Below are 21,449 nucleotides of genomic sequence, written 5' to 3'. Positions count from 1 at the left end.
CAGCTTACAATGAGTGACCCTGCAGGAACACTTTCTATGCAGGTATTTTTGTGGGTTGTTGAAGACAGCGTGGCTGTCTGAGGACAACAGGAAGGTCCTGTTTGGAATGGTTTGGCTTCCTCCTACCTCGGCAGGGCAGTTGAAATGGCCTTTTTTGTATCTGTGAAGTTCCCTCCGTCCCCCTATTGAGAACAGAGAATTACATGAAGGTCTCCCTGCTTCTGTGTAAACTACTGAAGTCCCTTTCCTCTGCTCCCCTCCACTTCTGCACCTTCCCAGGTCACATCCATTATTCTGCTTTTTTTCTCCTAAGGCTTCAACTTTGGTGAACTTCACACACAGGCTGAGCTGGTCTCCCCGATCCACGAACTTGTGTGTGCACAGCGCCACCTCATGCACAGGAGGCAGAAGACCCAGGGCAGGGCTCCAGCTTTTTCTTTTTGTGAAGCAGGTCCTGTAGGTGACATTGGGTTACAAGGCAATGGGAGGAAAAATTATTACTGAATTCACAGACTTCCATCATATTCACACCCCTACAACCACAAGTGTCAAAGAAACAGGTGGGGCTCACTGACAGTTCAGTGCCTATTAGGGAACCAAGACATCCTTCACTTAGTACTAGGGTCAGGTACGCTCTCTAGAGCTCCCCACACGTGATCAATCCCAAGTAAAGTGCTTTTTGGTTTTCAAACAAGTACTTTCCTGCAGATTTATGCAGAATTTGCTTTGCATTTCTTGTGGAAAACATCCCTTAGTGAACAAGTTAAAATATTTTAGAGAGGACATTAATGAGAATACTTAGGCTCTGGACATCCAGAGTGATGAAGGTGTGTGTCAAATCTTACAGCCCCAAATAGAGCATGTGGATTTTCCAGGTTCCAAGGTGGACCTCAGCAGGGTTACTACATTTAGTAATAAAATAGATGAGCATCCAGATTCTCTTCCTACTTTCACCAGGAGGCATGTAAGTGCCAGGGGCGCCAGGGGTTGGTCCAATTCTCACGATTAGCTCTCAAAGTTGTGATGGATGCAGGAAGAGCCTGAAGAACTCTAAGGGACAGTCCCTGCCCTCCATTCTCTAGGTCTCCTTCATCCTTCCCCATTGAGTCACTCTGACCATTCCTACTTTTCCCCAGAGAGGTTTCTTGTGTTCCCATTTCTTCTGTGAGCTACTTAGCAACAATCACCAAATTTCAGAGGACTCCACTCTCCTACTCTGACCTGTCTCGATCCAGCACACTTACTAGGTGGATGAAGCCAGTTTGCATCCTGCAGATGCATACACAGCCAGATCTTCATGTGATGGAAGCACCATCCTGCTTTTTTTAGTTCTGGGGCTCAGTCCCCTAGGTGGCCAGGTGTTCTGCTTCAGCTGAACTCTGGCCCTCTCTCCTTCAGCCACGTGCTCAATTTGGGGGCTGTAAGATTTGCTCATGGGCTCAGGCTCCTTTCATTGTTGCTTTAACAGCGGTCACATCTTGTCTTCAGGGACTTAAGTCTCCCTAGTTGACCTGTATACATCACTGTCATGGTGAACATGTGACACTCTCAGGGACTGAGCTTGCACCCATTTATACTGGGAAGCCCCCACCTCCAGCACCTTAGAGTGTGACTGCAACATGAGATGGATCTTTGAAGTGACCAAGCTCATGAAAGGTCACTAGGTCATCAGGGCGGGCTCAGGTTCAGTAGGAGTGGGCCCCTTTAAGATGAGGAAATCAGGACATAGGCATAAGACAACCACGGAGCACACAGGGAGGTGGTGGCCATCTGTACGCCAAGGAGAGACTGCAGAACCCATCCCTGCTGACGACTCGATCACAGAACTGCAGCCTCCACTTGGCCTTTGTACACAAACTGCAGCAGCAGCCCTGCCAAGACGTGCACTTGGCAGCTTGCACAACTACATGGGCCAATTTCTTAGAAATCACTCAATAGACATATATCTTCCTAGTTCAGTTTCACTGAAAAATCCTAATACATCCTCCAAATCGTGACTTGCAGTTACTTGTTTTAAATGCCAAATACAGTACCAGATCCTTAGGCCAGCACTCAACATCCTCCACAATGCAATGTGGCTTATATCACACTCAACTACCTTAGGTGAGCATGTTAGCATGTTCTTATTGAACTTTTTTTTGTTAGATCATCTCTTTTTTTTTTCTTTTCAAAGTTTTATTGATAAACATATAGCAATGAGACAGTTTCAAATCAAATCGAAAGTACAGTTTCAACAAATAATACACTGCATATATTCTTCTTAGTGGTTAATTGCTGTACAAGATGCAGACTTGTGATCCTACTTACAAACACCATTAGAAAAAATCATTCTATTCATTAAGAGAATGCAACTATATATCTATCCCAACCACTTTGAATACACAGATACAAAATGGACATTCATAGTTATACCCCAATTTTTTTTTAACTTCCGTTGTTGAATATTATAGGTGTGTAAACTCAGCAAAATATTCTAAAAGAGTACAGAAGCCCATAATAGCATTGGGTCTTCTGTTTAATTGGCAATGTCAGAAATTATTGACGTGAGTCCCCCACAGCTCAACATAACAACATGGCTTTACTTCCTATATTTCCTCTTCATACTTTTCTACTGGATGGTTAAGACCAAGGTAAAGCAGAACCTATGCAACAAGAGTTGTAGCTTTTTGGTTTGAGAAGGTCAGTGAAATGCCCTCAGGATTTATCCTGAGATCCTGTACCTCAGATTGTAGAACCTTTGTCAGTGCAGCCATGTGGATGAGTCACGGCCATTGCTTGGCCAATGTGCTCTCTGTGAAAGCCTGAGAGAGTGTCTTCTCCTCATGTGACTCTCCTTAGGCACACTCCACGTCATCGATCAATTTCCTCTTTGGCACCATAACCTTCTTGATCAGAAAATCTGGGACACTACCGAGGTACTTGACGTTACAGTACAAGTTCTCATATGTCCTGAGTCTTAATTGACCTTAGAAGGGTAGGGCCAAATTATTGGCTTTCCTTGTAGCCCTCCTTTTTCTCTAATTTTGGTCTGCAAACTTAGGTTGTTAACCATCCAGAAGACAAGCTTATTGTTATTATCAAATGATTTACGTTATCAAGCTTAACCTCACTATTTCACTACATTTCAAACATCTTAGGCATAATAAGGAACAGGTATTTTTCATCAAGTATTGATATGTTGAACCTTAAGTCCCTACATAATATGATAAAGAACATTTAAAAATTAGATTATATTTTAACAATAGGATAAAGAATTCTATGCTTCTCATGTTTGCACATAAGTCCAAAACTCTCACCATATACAACCTTGAAGCAGGACTGTCCCACTAGATCATCTCTTTATTGACATATTTTCTTATGCTCCTTAGCTAGCTGGGCACTAGACAATGCCACTGTTGATGTCATCTATGATGACATCGTGAGGGTGCTGGCTGTCCATGTTGTAGCCCACAGACTGGGTGGTCCCTAGGATCTCCTTAATGGTTCCGGAAAGTTCTCTGGCTAAAGACCGGTGCTGCATCTGTCAGTCAATGTTCACAATCTCATCAAAAGTGCTATTTCCGCTGTGTTTAATGTTTTTCTGCTTCTGTCTCTGGGCGGCTCCTTGAGGGCTTTGATGATCAGGCCAGAGGCAGAAGGCACCACCTCAGTCTGAGCCTGTCTGTTCTGAGTGGTCAGTTTCACTGTAATCCACAGGCCCTTCCAGTCACCAGTTGCCTTGGTGATGTCACCCCCCACTTTTTTTGGGAGACAGACCCAAGGGACCAATCTTGGGGGCCAGGGCGCCGACTTCACCACCAGTGCACCTCAAGTACATGACTTTGATCCCGTTGGGGTCAACCTTGGGCGGCATGCTGGAGGAAGCTGGTATCGGATGTACCTGGATTCAGGATGGCTGAAGAAAGTTGCACCTTAGCCTCTTCCTAGTCGAAAGCCAAAAGCTGAGCTTAGTTTTGAAAAATAAATAATATTCAGCATTTGCTTTTTCTGTGTTCTGAAGCATGGACGACATATGCTTATTTTAGTACCATGTCCTTTTACGCTTAGGGAGCAGCCCCACTGTCTTAACCACTGTTAAGTAACATAATGTTTAACTTTTAAATAAGCACTCATTTTTAGACCTTTTAACTTTCTTCTGAGAAACTGTAGATAACCATTTGCAAGTGCACATGTAACTTGCCTGATCCCTGTGTGCTTACAGTCACAGCAGGTGTGACACAAGAGGTGATGACACAACATAGGCTGGGCCCTGAGAAACTTACCAAACTTCTCTATCACCTACCTAACACACTAGGCATACTACTGCGTATCTTTCAAGCCTTATTACAGAGAATCTCAGGAAGTGCCTCAGAGCCATCCACGGTCACTCACACTTGGCAGGCGTGCCACAGATGTTAAACTTCACTCCCACTCACACCGAGTGGGATGCCGGGGGCTTTCAGGCAGTCTCTCCATCTGCACCCCAGCTTGATCACCAATTCTTTTGTAAAATTCTTTTACCAATTCTTTATTACCTGGTCCGAATTACTATATCTTGGGTAGTGTTTGAAATTCTTCCAATTTTTAACAGATTGACAATTAATGTTTTATTACTTACCTTCCTATAGCATCAGCAGAAGTTCTTATACTAATTCCACTCTAAAGAGGTACATCTTCTAAAAACACTGGGGCTAAATCTCACACCTCCCAATGTTTCAGTGCACATGTAAACCAAACCACATTTTAAATTCGTCCTTATAATTTTTATTGCAGTATTCAATTCCCGTGACTTCCAGGGTAACCTGGCTTATTAAGTACTAATCTAATCATCTTTATTAACACATTTTTCCTTCTGATATATGAAAGAATCATCACAAATCATTGTCACAATCTTCAAGAATTGATCAAAGCCATGGAACAAACAGACCAGCTATAAAAAGTTTATTAAAAAAATAGATAACGTATGTAAACATCTTTCTCACAGACTTCATAATACAGCACATGAGGCCCATACCTCCAGTCTCTGCAGGGAAGCACCTTAACTGTTTAAGAACAGCAATCAGCTTCACTGAGCTTTTGGTGATCTATTAAGTCTCTATGAAAATAAAAAAACAGACTCTACCAAGTGGGCTAACACACATAAAAAATCACAAGTGTCCAAGTATCACAGCAATCAATGACTATCTGCACTGCCATGTGGGAGTGAATCTTCATGTAGCAATTAGCTAAGTAACAAAGCTTCATTTCTAACCTCATCATCATCATGACCTAGAGGTGGGACTGAGCGGAGGGACAGGAGAGACAGGCATCATGTCCACCTACACTTATGTGTCTCACACATCCAAACTTCACGTGCACACCCATCGTAGCCCTATTCTTAACATACATACACATACACAACCTGACACTACTCACACCCACCATACACACATACACACATACACACGATTTCTTAGCAGGAACAGACCTAAGGATAGATTTCACACCTTTCTCTTGTACATGATTATTTGGGGGCATGAATCTATTTTATTTTTAGCTGGAAGCTCCTCCAAATGACTTTGTAAAAAGCAACCAAACAGATGTCTATATGATGAAGTTTGGGGGAGACAAAATTATTATTATATAATTTAATAACAACTCAAAATGAAGCCAAATTATAGAACAAACAATAATGCCACAAAACAAGATAAGTATTCAAGTCTTTGCTGCAAGAATCTGAAATGCAGGGTTGTTTCCTCGTGGCTTCTGTGCTGAGTGTAGTCCCTACAGGCCCAAGGACACTTTGATGTGGTGACTAAAATATGCTGACATTTGATTTAAATCACCTTACATTTCTGCAGGTGTGCAAACCCTAACCAAGTTATAATTTTAAGTGAAATAGCAAAAACTGTCATTTAGCTCTTCACTGCATGGAACATTTTAAATATTTATGGTTTGCATTTGGAATAACCATAACGTAGTGACAGACAGGAAAAAGAGCAGATAAGAACCCCAGGCACAGTCCCCATGCTCTGGCAGAACATTTCCTGTCCCAATGATACAGCAGTCTATCTGTATGATTATAAAAGTGACCCATAACTACCTTGAACTCATTTAAAATTCCCATTGGTATTCTAAGACACATTTTACAAACTTTCTGGAAATAATTTGGAAAAAAAATATTAGATTTTTTTTCTAATAGATTAGAAAAAACAGATTATTTCCAACATAACTGCTTATTGCAATAGATGCCTACCTTAACAAATGAAATGTAAACTAATAACATATAGAATTTAAATTCTAACAATTGTAATTCCTTGAGTTGGCAGTGTTAGTCTTTGTATCAGAATAACTATGTACACAAATAAAAAGAAGAGTAAGATGACGTGACGTGAACGCTTATAATCTAAGGTATATGTGGACACAGGCACATGTTGTTATACACGAGATGCGTAAGATACAGCACATGAAGGCGTTTGCATATCCACGCCAAGTCAGCAGAAGCTTTTCTGCAGGAACACCGGTGTCCTGAGGCTCACTGTGGGGACGCTGCAGTCTTGGCTGCTGTCGACTGCTGATCTCTAGCATCCATTTTAGAGTTATAATGGACAAAATATTTAGCAGTTACAATCAGCAAAACTTTCATCAGTTACCTTCAGTAGACTTTCTCAAAGTGAAATTATGTTGTACAAGCGAGGTGAGCGCTGGACATATTAATGCATCAGAAGTCTATGGTGGAGGAGTTTTAGATTAAATAGGACTCTGTATCTATTCTAATCAACAGCTTTTAAAAATAAATATAAGGTATCTTTTCTTACATCACATTATCATGGACAAGAAACCAATAGCAGTTTCTTGACTTTCTGTTGCATAAATTAAAAAGAAGAGACAAGTTGAAGGAAAAAGAGAAGGAGCTAGGCAAGCAAGACAAGACAGTCTTCAAAATTTCACTGTGTGCTCATGGGGTGTGGGGGTGGGGAGAAGGTATGAAAACTAACCAGGCCTTACGACAATGCTTAAAAGGGCACTGAAATGTGTTACGTACATGCACCAACCCGCTATGGTGAATATAATCATTATGTACTACAAACATGTAGCAATAAAAGTTAAAGATCAAAAATATTGCTCCAGGGGCTTTCACCCAGCATAGTTTTACCTGTGGCACAGTTCTTTTATTTTATTTTATTTTTTTTGTATTTGATACAGGGTCTCATGACGCAGCTTCAACTCGTAGTGATCCTCCTGTGGCACTGTTTTTGGTTTACACTTCTATGTATTTCAGTTTTGGTGGAGTTTTTTGGTACTGAGAATCAAACCCAGGACCTTGCACTTGCCAGGCAGGTGTTTATGCCGCTGAGCTATCTCCCTGGCCCCTTTCTGAGCATTTCGAATTACTGGATAGGAGCCAAGGGACAGGATATGGCAGCTAACAGCAGTCACCAGCCCCTCCAGAGTTGGAGTCTAGTCCTAATGGAGTCACTGAGCGGCAACTTTTCAACACTCAGCAAGAGAACACACCTTGAAGGCACTAATGCTATGTGTATTTGTTCACCTGGAACAGCACTGCCTCAACAGCAAAGGGACTTAAGTTGGAAACTCTTTCTCCAGGGCATAGCTGGACGGCTGGTGAGCCGGGCTCCTCATCCTGCACAGAGGCCCAGTACAGTCTTTGCTTTGCCCATCCACATGAGCACCTGGTGAGGAAGGCACCTGGGCACCCAGGACACAGGCAGAGGCTGGCCCTGTGTGGGCCCCATCACAGGCAGCCCGGGCAGGCTGGGACTGTGCCCTGCGTGGGACGGCCCTTGGCACATCTGACGGACTTCTCAGGGATATCAGGCCAGGCTGCAGCAGGACTGTGACAGCCCCATTCAGTTCAGCAGAGACCTGGCTCGGCAGGTCACCATGAAGGCCAGGTGAGGCAGGAGGTGGCAGTGCAGAGGCTCCAGGGACACCTACCAGGAAAGAGCCACAATAGGACAATGCACAATTAGAAGGACAATGACTTCTGAAACAATGAACCTCAGGAAGAACCACTGGGGTGGCACCTCAAGTGATGACTGCTTTAAAGTGAGCCTCAGCAAGAGAGTGCTGATGCCTGTTTCTGCCTGCAGCTCGGCCGAAAGTCTTCTTCAGAGGAAAAGGAAGGCCAGGCCGGAGGCGTCTCAAGCCACGGGGGCTGATCTGTCAGTGGAGCCAGACAACCTCAGAGAGTGTAGGCTCATAAGCATTACAATGTTTCGTAAGCAGGACAGATTTCAAAAATGAATAAATTCAGGACTTTTGGAAATGATTGTTCACATTATTAAACTTCACTCGAGATCAGGATTTGAAAAGAACTGATGAGAAAAGTGTTTTTACATGCCACCTCTTCTCTTGTTTACACAGAAGAGTTGACTTAGCGCACCCCAGCGGGTAATTACCTAGTCATAGACAAAAAGAACGCTGTTTATGGGATCACTGTGCTATAGGATTTCTCCTTATGCAATTACAAATGACGGAAACTCTACTGACCTGACAAAGGGCAACAAACAAAATCAAAATACAATGAATACTAATATAGCATTCAGAAATAAAGCAGAATAGACAACAATAAGAGAAGTTTTGGCCTTAATAAAGCTTTATAATCAACCTTAACATTTTCAATTCATGTATAGAAGGCATTTTTCATGTATCTTACCTCATTTAATGCTCATGAAAAGCCTATGAGGTTACTGTAATTATCTTCATATGGAAAAGAAATGTTAAACCTTATATAGCTGAGCGTGCCACTTGATTTTTGTCACAAGTCTACAAAGAGCAGAGATTAGCTAAGCACATTACCAGATATGCATAATAGGATTATCATCCCAGTTTTACAGGGTACACTGACACAGAATTGGAAGAGATTGCTCAAGGTCACACAGCAAAGCTGAGCTCAGACAGCTTCCCTGCCATTACCTGTGACCTTCTGATGACCTTAAAAGCATTCAAATGAGGAAGCAGGATACATAATTCCCCAGGATTACCTGCTCACCAGATGAACAACTGAAACCTAAACCTTGGCCCTGTCTCGGCAAATGAACTGCTCCTCTTAAGCAGCCCTCGTCTCTCCAAAGGTCAGATGAAAGAGCCACATAAAATCCAGACATGTCTGGACGACAACCCCTCTGCGTACAACAACATGATCCAGTCACATGAATACTCACTGACCTTTAGGACTGGAAAGAAGACTGCTCCCCCATAACAGAGGGGCAGCTCCTAGGCACAAATCCTGCCCCACTGCTTACTAACCGTGGGATCCTGGATAAGTCACCAATTTTTCATGAGTTCTAATTAAGCTTTTGTACCAGGAGTATGCAGCAGAATGCAGTCTCCACAAAGACAAAGAAAGACCATTCACAGGAGAGTGCTTTCATCATCCGCATTACCAGTGAGCAGACACGGCACTCGAGCCGTGATCAAGGAACTAGAAAGACCTCTAAGAACATCTCGCTTGTTCTCCTTTCCGAGCTTCCACACCTGCGCACAAAGCTCCTGGGACTGCATGGGGTGCTATGCCGCAGAAAGGTGACTCCTGCTGCCCTGGGCTGACCTGTGCTCCTGAGTCCACACACTGGACCCTGACCCCTGGCACCTCAGAATGCGACCATCAGATGGTACGGATCCTGACAGATGTGGTGAAACTAAAACAGAGTTATTGGGTGGTCCTAACCTGGGGTGACTAGGGTCCTTCTGAGAAGAGGGGATTAGGACACACAGAGAAAGAGAATCACCAGGACATGCACAGGCCTCACAGGGAAGCAGCCCTGCCGGCAACTCAACTTTGCACTTCTAGCATCTAGGGCTGTGAGCAAACAGTTTTGTTGCTTCAGCTGCCTTGTGCCCCACCCCAGCACACTGAGATGCTTCCTAACCTCCCTCCAGGCATCAGGAGCTGAGGGGTCGAGAGGAAGGGCAGGCCAACTTGAGGCCCAACCCTCCCACTGTCAGTTGAATATGGACAGATGACTTGTGTTTTCTGCGACCAAGGGTCAGGCCAGTTATTCTCCACACGCTCTTCTTCCTTACTGTGCTATTATGCATCAAAGTTACTGACATTTCATTACACTTTTCCCAGAATCTGAGTTATAATTAATTTAAAATCAAAGAAAAGAAAAATATAAAAGTCAAAGGCCCATGTGAACAGGAATAAGTTATGAAATATAAACACTCGGGAAGGGCCACAGCCCGATCTCCACAGTGGCAGTCTGCACTTCCCCCACTAGGTACTAACGTAACCTACGTGCGGTCAGAGGAGGGTTTCCCACTGATGAGGACTGTCTGCGATGAGAGGCTCGATCTTTGGGGAAAGCATCAGAAGGCACATTCCCATCAGGCGTCTGCCCCAGGTGGGCGGGAGATGGGCTTTCCCACACTCCGCCATCAGTCCCAAGTCTTGGCTCCAGGGCCAGCTCTCGGGTGCTTTCTGGACAAGTCGCACAGAAGTTCAGGGTGGGCATCTCAGGGTCACGAGGAATCTGGGTGCTGCCCATGGGTGCCTGGTCCCCATTTGTTTGTGGCAAGCACCTCCTAGAGAGAAGGCTTGTGGGGCTGCTGGGGTCCCTGTCTATAGACGGCAGCACAGGGGATGGCTGGGAGGCCTGCTGGGGGACCCCATCTTGAATCTTTGTGTCCCCCTTGGGTGGCAGCTCTTCCACAGCCTCTGCTCTGCCAAGTCCCCTGATGTCAAGTCCCAATGCCACCGACGCCAGCAGCACCGCACACCCATAGAGCGCTGACTCCGTTTTCTTCCTGTGGGGTCCACTGGGGCTGGTTGCAGGCAGCCCCCGAGGAGGCCCCACAGCAGAGCTCGGTGTGGGCCCCTCCTGCTGGTCGTCAGCCTCCCCCAGGTTCTGCCTCTGATCATCTTTGCAGAGAGGTAGATCAGTGTAGGCCTGACCAGGCAACTTCATTTGCTTTGGTTTTCTGTGTTCTCCATCAGCCGGGTGTTCTGGCTCTTCACTGGGTCCTAGACAAAGGTACAGAAACAAGCACTGTGGTCTCATTTTTGTTTTAAAAAATCACTTAAAATATATTATAAAATAAAGCTGAAGTCTCATGAATATTCTAAATCAAAGCATGTAGAATCCCTTCAGCTTGGCAAATGGTTCATCCCGGAAGACTAAGGACCAAGCCTCCGAGACCCTACATCTCGGCTCCTCGCAGACGGACCAGTGAAGAAACCAGGTGTCTCCTTCCCTCCAAGAACCTGCTCCTCACAGCAGCAGTAACAGAAGCAACTGGGAACAGAGTCATCGACATATAAAATTGTACACAAAACACTCACAAATACTAAATATGTCACACAGAATAAATCCAAGGCACACGTCTCAATAAAACATTTTGAACTTAATTCCATCACGGCACCAAATGATCATCTTAAACTGTCCAACATGGAGACCAGTTGTGCTTCTTTGTTAACAGCCGCCCTGAAGCTTTCCCAATAACTCCCACGTCTTTGACCTCAGGCCACCAAACAGCAGCGCTGCAAGACTCCAGCTGCTCTTGGCAGGGCGCTCAGGGAGAGCGTTTCCACATCTGCTGTCCCCTGTACTAAATTTACATGTGTCTACATAATTAAGGCTGGCACTACCTGTTAAAAATCAGAAATTACACATTCCCAAAAGACCACACGGAGCCTAATAGTCCCTTTCTGCCATTAAAGACTGAATGGAACACAACTTTCGGGCTTACACAGAGCTGTCAGGATCCTCGAACCAGAGGTTTCCTGCCCTGAAGGGGTCACCTGAGCCCATGGCATCACACCTGCGGGCATGCAGACGTGAACACCAGCACACTCCAGCTCCCGATGCCCATTTACCTGGCTGGTCCACAAAGAGAGAAGCTAGGGGCGTGGTTTTCTGGCTTTTTATTAGGACAGATGACCAAGGGCTGTTGCCATCAGAGAGCGGCCTCACCCTGCAAGAGGAAGATGTTTCTCTTCTTAAAACACAACCACATTTCTTACAAATTAGGCGTCGGTGGTCACAAGTCAAAAACATTCTTAAAGGTATGAAAAGAAGACATTCGTACTGTTGAGGTTTGAAGAGCCAACAAAGTACAAATAAAACTTTAAGACAAGGCAATAGCATGCGAGAGAAACTGTTTACTTAACTAAACAGTCATTTAATACAGTTACTACCATAGATTCATCTGAGGAAATTAAAGTGATGGTCAGCTGTCGCTGTACCAGTCAAGAAGTCCGGCCAGTATGACAGGAGGCCAGGTACCATGTGGTCACCACAGTGGACCGGGGACTCCTCTGGTCCTTACCCGTACCTCTCTCTGCCATCGGTTCTTTCTTTCATTGGGATCGAGCTTGGCCCCCACGTACAACCTTTTTTCTTGAAATTCCTTTTTACATCTTCAAATTCTTCCTGTCGAAAGGCCATGTTCCTTCCCCAGGTTTTATTGTTTTCATCAGATGTCACTGGGCGGAAAACACAGTAGTCAGCCAACACCAGCACAGTTGAGCAGGGGACACCAGGGGCGAGGAGGGTGCACGCCCCTACCCTGGGAAGCTGAGTTCAAGGCCTGCCTGGGCAACTTTGTGCCTTAGCAAGACCCTGTCTCAAATATAAAAGAATAAAAGGAGGGGTGTGCTGATATGAAGTCATTTTAATCCCCAGCCCCACAAAAACCTAAAATGACATCAACGGTGTTGGCCTGAGGCTACCTGCCTAGAAATGTGAAAACAGTAAAGAACTGATGCCTTTCTTCTATCCTTGGAAAAAACGATTTTTTTCTGATGATAAAAACAAGAAAAGTAGAAGGAATTAAAAAATACAAATTTATAAAAAATTAGTGACAAAGGATCAATTATTTACCTATGTACCATTCTTTTACAGGAAAATATTTTCAGGATAATTGGGGGAAAAGGAGCCAAACTCAGTAATGAACTTAATATTCTGCTTAGCCACGCCAGTTTGAGCTTAGGCTGAAGGCATGGTTACACTCTTAAGGCTGTCAAGGAACTAAATTTTTGTTAGGTGCTCCATCATCACAGTTTCACTAAAAATCTAAAAATATCTAAGGCTCTAGCGTCTGCCTTTTGTGCCTACCTCATGAGTTATTCCCATGTCTGGAGTCCACACTTTGGGAGCACACGTGCAGTCCCTCCAAAGTAACAGGAAAAATGACAGTGACCATAACTGTCCACATACTCAGAGTGCCTCCAGCATGCCAGGCACCATTCTGAACACTCTAGAACATTCCATGCAATTCTGAGCCAACGCCGAGAAATGGCGTCAGAGGTGTGACAAGGCTAAGGACTTGTTCCAAGTCATAGGGGCAGCCAGAGTGGCAGTCAACCTCTAGCAGCACACTCCAGAGTCCGTGCTCACCTGCCCTCTATCCTGGCTACCATGACAACAACAGGACCCCTGTGAAGCCATGGCTGGGGGTCACTCAGGGCAGGATGAAGATGCTCAGGGTTAGGTGAAGGAACCTCGGCCCCTAGCCCTGTGTGCAGTGCCGGTCCTTATGCGTGCGCAGGGAGAATGTGTTCGCCGTTACTTAGCAGAGTGAGAACCAGGATGCTCCTCTCTGAGCTTCCCTTCAGGATGGGAAGTGATTTATCTGATTCCCCAAAGTATGTGCTGCAGCCTGAGCAAGTCTTGGGACAGTCAGGCACGCCTGGTGCCACTCGTTCACTTCTGTGGGGCTGCACTTCCCAAAGGCAGAGAGTACCTCAGAGAAAGACGCCAGGTTAAGGAGGAGCGGATCGTGCCCTGTCTGCTCCCCCCAGGTTGGTCCTGGTGCCGCCCCCTTCCTTTGTAGGCCCTCAGTCTGCTGAGGCAAAGGCAAGGCACAGAAGTGAAAAATGAACTGTGGGGAGACTGTGCCTGGGAGCTTGAAAAAATAAAGACTCAGCTGGTGCCAAGGTTTTCATTACCAAAAAACACAAACCAAAACAAAACAAAAAACAAAGGAAAAGAAAGAGAGAAGAAAAGCCAGATGTGGTGGTGCATACCCACAATCCCTGCAGTCTGGGTGGCTGAGGCAGGCGGATTGTCCTGTCTGAGCCCAATCTGGGCAATTTAGCAGCCTCATTAACAAAAACAGGCTAGGGCCCCGGAATATAGCTCAGTGCAAAGGCCTTGGGTTCAATCCTCAGTATCGCTGATTCAGTGCACAAAATTTTTTATTCTCCTGATAAGGATGATAAGCAGTTTGGTGGAGAAAGGTGAGGACTTGAATGATCTAATGTAGTAATTTAAATGAGAATGATTAATTACATTCTTTTTTTTTTTTGCTTAGTCTTCTTTAGTGTTTTACACTAAACCTAACCTTGGAAAAAATCAATAATTTTATTTCATCCTACACTTTGATTTGGGATCTAACTGAATCTTAGCCATGCAAGCTGCCCATACAGGAGCTGCGTACCTGTCTCCACCAGGCAAACACCCTCCCTGAAACCAAAATATGACATAATGTTTTGAAGCATTAGTTTGGTAACATATAAAGTAGACTAGTTGAGTATCAACAAGTAAAGCATGTTTTCCCCTCACAAAACAAGGTACCTAAATGGAAGTAATCCTGAATTTCTCATGTCACCTTTCAAAATGCCTATCCATAAGGGGCTTACAGGACAATCCACTTAGTAATTCTGCAGGCAAGCAGTTAGCAGAATGTCTCCGAATCCATCCTTCGCCCACCATCCAAGCTGTGAGGGCACCCCGTGCACAGACACTAAGGGTCATGTGTGGACGTGAGCACAAGAAAATTGGCCTCAGGATCCCAAATGTTCCTTTCCAAATACCAGCTGCACCCGTTAAGTGTCGCCTACTCATGTAAAGCCTATTATGGAAACAGGCCTCTCAGTTGGAATTCAAGGCCAGAAAATGAGCCAAGCCCAACGAGGACTCACACTGAATGGCCCGGAGGCGAGGGAGCATGGTGGGGCTGCTGGGCGGGCTAGAGCTCCTGCTGTCCCAGCTCCTGCGCCGGTCCACACTGGGGGAGGCCTGCACGGTGATCTTGTGCTGGAAGTCTGTGGAATACAGCAAGAAGAGGGGCAGCAATGTGTCACACGGCCTCAGGGGAGTCCACCACCAGGGGCCATTGCCGTGTACACAGCAACAAAAGCAAATCCTGCCGGAAGTAGCTAGAATACGTATTTCAGAGTCAGTTTCTGACTTCAGTTTCTTATTTACCTTCAATTCGGGATCCAAGGCAAGAGATAGTAAGTTAGAGGGAACCGTTAGGTACAATGAGACTCACATATGCAGAACTATGAAATCTTTCCGATTTCAAGTAGAATTTACAGTCTTCTGGGATCAGTTAGCAGAATTAAAACAGGAGGCCCTGAGCCCATCCATGAAGACCTATGGCCCTGACGCTCCTAAGGCAGTGTGCTGAGCTGCCACACTCCAGCTACATGGACCAACAACCGTTCATGGGGCCACAGGAGTAGGACAGAAAATGTACATTCAAGGTATCTGGTAGCCAACACATTCAATAAATGAGGGCTATGAGGAACAACCAAACAATATGGAAAAAGTTCAAATGAAAAATAATTATTATAGTAAAAGATACATTGTCATCAATCCCCTGAAATACTCCCTTTCACTTCAGATACTTATCCCAGCATTCTTGACACTTCTGGAAGAAATTCTGGAACTCTTCTTTCTGGAATATCTTCCTCAGGTATAACAAAAAAAAAAAAAAAAAACAGCAGCGTGTGTGCTGCTGAATGCCAGCCGGTAGAAAGGCAGGCTTATAAAAATATAATGGTCTGTCTTCCTCCTCCTCCACTTTATTCTCGGGGTCTGGCACTGGATGACTTCTAGCACTTTCCCACAGTCAAAAAGATCATGCAACATACATGTTTTGAGTTGATTCAGAGCATTAGGGCATCACAGAACACAAGTAAAGACCCTCCTGAAAGAGGACTTTCCCAACTGCCCCAGCAAGTGCTAAGAATGATGGGAGAAATGCATCTGAAAAGAGGCAGAGTATTTCAAAGGGGGCTAATAGCAAAGTCTCTTTACTGTAATATATTTTTAAAATTTAAATATTTACTGTATTTTTTTAAGCACATATAGTAACCTAACTGGAACATGACAGAGCTAAGCCATGACCCCAGGGACACATGAAAGAGAGAGGAACATTGCCAGAAGGGAGGAAGGTATCTTTAAGTGGTCAGGAAAATTAATGGAAATCTGGACATGGGTAAAAGAACTCACCAGGTTTCCTGTAGTACAGCCTGGGCTTCAACTGACTGATTTCCTATTAACTGGACTATGTGTACAATTCAGAAGGGGCAGGGGTTAATTTGATGATTTTGTCTGGTAATGTAAATTATTTCTGTCTGGTAAAAAGACATTCCCATAAATTATGATTTATTGCTGTTTGGGCAATAACTTGGTTTATTTTTAACCTTATAATCTAATCCTGACATTCCTTTACCAAACTGCCCATAAAGACCTGACTTTTTAACTTATCATTTAAACTAGTTCTATCCAGTTATTTATCACTAGCTAATGAGTTGAGTAAAATTTTTGAGACATGTTTACTTCAGGTTTCCAAGAGAGTTATAATTTACCTGTTTTGGAGATTATACGTTAAGGACCTTAATTGAACCCTCTAGTCTGAGATGAAGAAGAGAAAGAATTTGGCAGGCAAGACATCTGTGCAATAATTCTTGCTAGAAACCTGAACAAAAACTTCAATACTATTTTCTCCCTAGTTTCACATGTTCATGAAAAAAATTATCTTATAAATTCAGTGTTATATACTCTTCTAGAAGTGAAGGTGACATTTTAGATATCAGCAAACTTGGATCTGAATCTCAGTTACTAGCCATGTGAATTTTGGAAAATAATCTCAGCACATACACCTACAAAATAGAAAAATGCCATTATTCCTATTTTATAAAACTGCTATGGAAATTTAAAACAGGGATAAAATGTACTTAGCACAGGGCTTAGGCTATCGTGAGTAATCATGTACGTCAGAATTCTGTCTGTTCTGAGCCTCTCAGCTCTGGCCACCACAATACCACATCCCCGTTCACAGTCACCTTCAGCCTTTAAGCCTGCCTTTTTTTCTTTACTGTATTTAGTACAAGATCTACAGGGTCTCACTATGCAGATTGGACTCGTAGTGATTCTTCCATTTTCAGCCTCACAAGTGCTGGGATTACAGGCGTGCATCACCACACCAAGTCTCATTAGTCATCTCAGCGCACCCCGGGGGCAGGGCCTGCACGGCATGCTGGGGATCAAACCCCAGCCACTGCACCCTGCCTAAGCAAGCACTTTGGTTTGCTGAGCTCTCTGGCCGACCCTAGGCTGCTTTTTGGTTGTCACATGCATTTTCTAAGGTGCATGACAGCCATGGCAGCCACCCACCTAAAGCCCTTCAAGAGCACCTCATGACACCTGCAATTCCAGAAGTCTGGGAAACTGAGGCAGGCGGATCACCAAATTTGGGTCCAGCTTGGGCAATGTAACAATTTAGAGAGATGCTACCCCGGCATGAAAAAGAAAAATGGCTGGGGATTATCTCAATACAGTGACCCTGGGTTGAATCTCAGGAAAAGAAAGAAAGAAAGAAAGAAAGAAAGAAAGCCAGCCAGCCAGCCTCTCATGATTCCTAAGCTACATATTAGAAGGGCAGCAAAGCCTAGGAAGCCGGCAGGCTCTCGAGTCTGGGTCCTTCTTGCGGCTCCGACCCCCGGCTACAGATTCCTGTCTCATGCCATGCTGCTCCAGGGGTCCACAGGCCTGTGAGCTACGGACGGAGCCCAGGTCCCATGCGTGCCTGGAAAGCGCCCCTCCCCCCCCAGCCTATACCGCTGTATTTTAGGCTCTGCCAGTCACTGGATCTTTGCTGAAACTACCCAGCCCAGTGAAGCAGCAAGAAGGCAGCTCAGGTAATACATCAACACCGGTGTGCCAGGACAGCTTCACGGACAGCCAAACTTAAGAGTTCATATATTATCAGGTACCACAAGATGTGCTGCTTTAATTTTTTTTTTTTCAAGCCTTTGAAAATCCAGTCCACGCTGAGCTCCCAGGCTGTGAAAAGCAGGCATGGGCTGACAGTGACGGGTGCACGGGCTGCACTCTGAAGACTCTGCGTGACCCATTATCGGTCCCTTTTAGTTCTTGCAAGAGACTGAGCTCCTTCGCACATGCTCTGCTTTCTTCCTTCCCCTTGTGTTTGGTAAATTTTTACACTGTCATAATTTACATGTCACTTCTTTAAAAACCTACCATTATCTCCACTCCCCATGGTCCTATGACTCGTCCTATATAGCAGTTGATAACTATCGCAAGTAAATAAGCATCTGTTTAATGACCAGCAAAGGACTGACTCTCTCAATACCACAAAAGTCTGTGCGGCAGAGACCCCTCCTGTGTCTGGCCCAGCTAGGCTGCTCTCCAGAGGGGTTGGGGCCTTGCACGTAACAGGTGATCCAAGAACTCTGAACCTTGAGTATTTTCTCTGTTGTAACTACAAATAAGTCCAGAAACCCCATTTATCACAATTCTTGTTTGGTACAGGGCAGATCTGCAAGTGTTTGTTGTGTGGAAAAGTTATGTAAAGTTTATCAACAGGACTGAATCGACACTTAAAATTAACTGTAAGACATACATGGAAGGGTAGAGGAGGTCTGGGAGACAAAGCAGAGGAAACAAAGGACCAGACAGGAGCCTGCCTCCCTTCATGCTATGGAGTTAGATCTTAGGAAGGAATTGAGCAGGAAGAGCCATCTAAGTGAAGCAAAGAACAGATACAGGGAAACAGTTCAGCAGGATGAAGGGCAGATTGGATTTGGCACAACAATGGTAAAAGGGATAAGCAGTCACACACAAGCAGTTTGGATTGAAGGCATTCTACAAAGGTTCTGGTGGGCCTTAAACTGTCACCCACTAAGGGGGCAACCCTCCGTGGGCTTAGAGTGGGCCTGGAGCCACAGCATTTAAGGACAGGTTACATGGGACACATGTGGGGCCAGCGACAATAGACAGAGGTTAAGGGGACTGCGCCCCAGTGAGCAGCAGGGGCAAGCCTGGAGGTACCAACGCCAGAGTCAGCAAGCTTCTGGAAACCTCTGATGTGAGTGCTTAAAACCTAAGTGCTCTTTAGGGTTCAAACATACAGATTTTATTGTAAACATCCTTGTCCTTGGAGCAGGGTGGGGCAGGATCACCTGGATGACTCTCCTTGAAAGAAGAGCGACTGGATCCATTTTGGCTAAACCTGGCCCTGTTTCCATGTACTGGTGTGTGCAGAGCTGGCCAAGGTTTCTTTATCCCTTCATCTGGCTGTAAGGGATAAAGATGGGTCAATGCAGATGGGTCTAGGCGAGGTGCAGATGTGAAGTCCTTAAACCAACGCCGCAGGTCGGCGAAGCCCCACCTATACCGCCCCTAGTGGTCAGTGTGAGCTAGGCCCCCTGAGAATGCTGAGCTTGAACCTCCAGAAAAGGGGCTATGACTTCTCGGGGCTTGAAGATTACACCTCAGAACTGAAGCCCGGACCCCTAAAATACTAGATGCTGCCCCAATCTGATGGACAGATTATTCTTTTTGCATCTTCCTCCCCCCCGCGTATTGCATTCAGGTCTCCTACTTAGCCCAGCTCACCGTGCTCAGTACTTCTCGGCACTGGCCACTCACACAGTCACTCATCCCCAAGCCACGACCTCTTCATGAATTCATAAAATCCAGGTCCGGCCCTGGGTGAGGTCTTGGTTCCATTGAGCCATTACTCTGGCTGGACCTAGGACCCCCGAGGCTCCTGATCTGTTAGAGATTTTTGTCTTTCTTTGCACCACGGTTGCACTGGAAGTAGTGGATTGAATTTAATTCACTAGAATTCCAATAATTTTCCCTCAGGATTACAAATAAAAGCTTCACTGAACCACGACAAGATCTGAGAAGGGCTTTCTACACAGGGCGAAGCAGAGTCTGTGCCAGTTAGATGTTTGGAAAATTTACAATCGAATGGTTCGGCGCCGGTGGCAGCTGTTCAGTTTCTGCAGGACTCGCTGGGATGGGTTCTCAGGGTTATTTGCTGTTGGCCTTTGTCACGTGGCAAGGTCTGGGGAGGCCACTGTGTATTAGGTCCGTTATGCTGAGATCTCATGCGTAGAGTTCCTGTGGCCTCCAAGGCAACAATCTCCTTTCCACAAAAAGTCAGCCCCTCTAGACAGTGAGGTATCCGCTTCCTCCCGCTGTGGCACACTCAGCCACACACCACGGGGCCGCACGGAGGCCATGCCGTAGGCTTCGGGCCTTCTGAAGGAGCTGAAATTGGATTGCACCACCAGCCCCTACAGGGACCAAAACATCTCCGTGTCGCTTTTGCCTGTCCGAAAAATACAGCTTCAAAATAAACACAGTACAGAGGGACTGATTTAGAGGGCCCAGCTTTAGAATCTGTCGCTATGCTTTTTTTCTTCTACGAATTTTAAGAAAAGTATCATGAAGATTTATTTTTTTTATTTTATTTTTTTATTTTTTATTTATTTGAGAGAGAGAGAGAGAGAGAGAGTGGTGTGTGTGTGTGGCCAGCTCAGGGGGCGGGGCTGGCTGGCATGTGGTGCTGGGGGATTGAACCACGGTCCCCGATGCTTTGCTAAGCTTGTTCTAAGTAGGCGCCCTAGACCACTGAGCCATCTCTCCAGCCCCATCATGAAGATTTATGAAGTCAAAGTTTAAACTTTTTGTCCCAATTATACTGTGCCACTTTTAAAGTGTTAGTCTGCTTCATTTGGCAGGCAGGTACCAAGGGCCTCTAGTGGGACTAAAATGACACTGGAGTTTTCTAGCAATAAGTAGTTAGAGTCATACGTTTGGGTAAGATAAAAGATGACCAGTGACCTTCAGAGACAAAATCAAGTGGATCTAATTCATCACATCAAATAGCATGTAAAACACCTGAGGCACAAATGGCAAGGGTTAGTTTGTAGAGGCTCCTGAGGAGGTCTTTAACCGAGTCCCTCACAGGGTGCATCCTGCAGAAGATTTGGTGTGGGAATCCTGGGTGGAAGCCAGCTTGAGACGTGGCTTCTGCGATAATGTGCCACGAAGCAGGCAGAATTTGATGGCATGGGAATTTTCTACCAGGTGGTAATGTCAGATGCAACTAATTCCTTGAATAAAAGGGACATGTAAACAGTCATTTTTTTAGGTTACATTATACATAGTTGGTCCTGTTCTTCTGGGTACTATATGGAAAAGTGTGTGTGTGTGTGTGTGTGTGTGTGTGTGTGTGTGTGTGTGTGTGTGTGTGTATCTGTGTGTGCGTACACACAAATGTAGGTATGAGCAACCTCATGGTACATGCCTGCCAGCGCATTGAGCTGGAGGATTTCAATGTGAAAAGATTTCCAGGATTGTTGCAATGCAGTGCCATCTAGTGGGATGAAGTGGGAACTGCAATCTTAAACTCCAGAAGGGGTCGTCTTTCATGATAGACAGACAGTATTGAGTAATAAATAGGGGCCAGGGAGA

General features: G+C 45.1%; 1 protein-coding gene across 1 annotated transcript in view; it reads right to left on the bottom strand.

Annotated features, from left to right (window-relative positions):
• Window positions 1–4,905: 4,905 nt before the first annotated feature.
• The window catches only part of Map3k21 (mitogen-activated protein kinase kinase kinase 21), a gene marked incomplete at its 5' end in the record, with an annotated part of 61,119 nt that continues 44,575 nt past the window's right edge, over window positions 4,906–21,449 (bottom strand). Inside the window, 5 exons of the mRNA XM_023700857.1 lie at window positions 4,906–7,913; window positions 10,223–10,948; window positions 11,801–11,898; window positions 12,253–12,409; window positions 14,849–14,971. Coding sequence (XP_023556625.1) covers window positions 7,543–7,913; window positions 10,223–10,948; window positions 11,801–11,898; window positions 12,253–12,409; window positions 14,849–14,971 — 1,475 coding nt within the window. The remainder of the gene's footprint in view (window positions 7,914–10,222; window positions 10,949–11,800; window positions 11,899–12,252; window positions 12,410–14,848; window positions 14,972–21,449) is intronic.

Source organism: Octodon degus, unplaced genomic scaffold (assembly GCF_000260255.1).
Source record: "Octodon degus isolate 3935 unplaced genomic scaffold, OctDeg1.0 scaffold00127, whole genome shotgun sequence".
In the NCBI taxonomy this organism is placed as follows: Eukaryota; Metazoa; Chordata; class Mammalia; order Rodentia; family Octodontidae; genus Octodon; species Octodon degus.
Note: the sequence above shows the minus strand (reverse complement) of the source record. Positions and strands in the feature narration are given on the sequence as shown.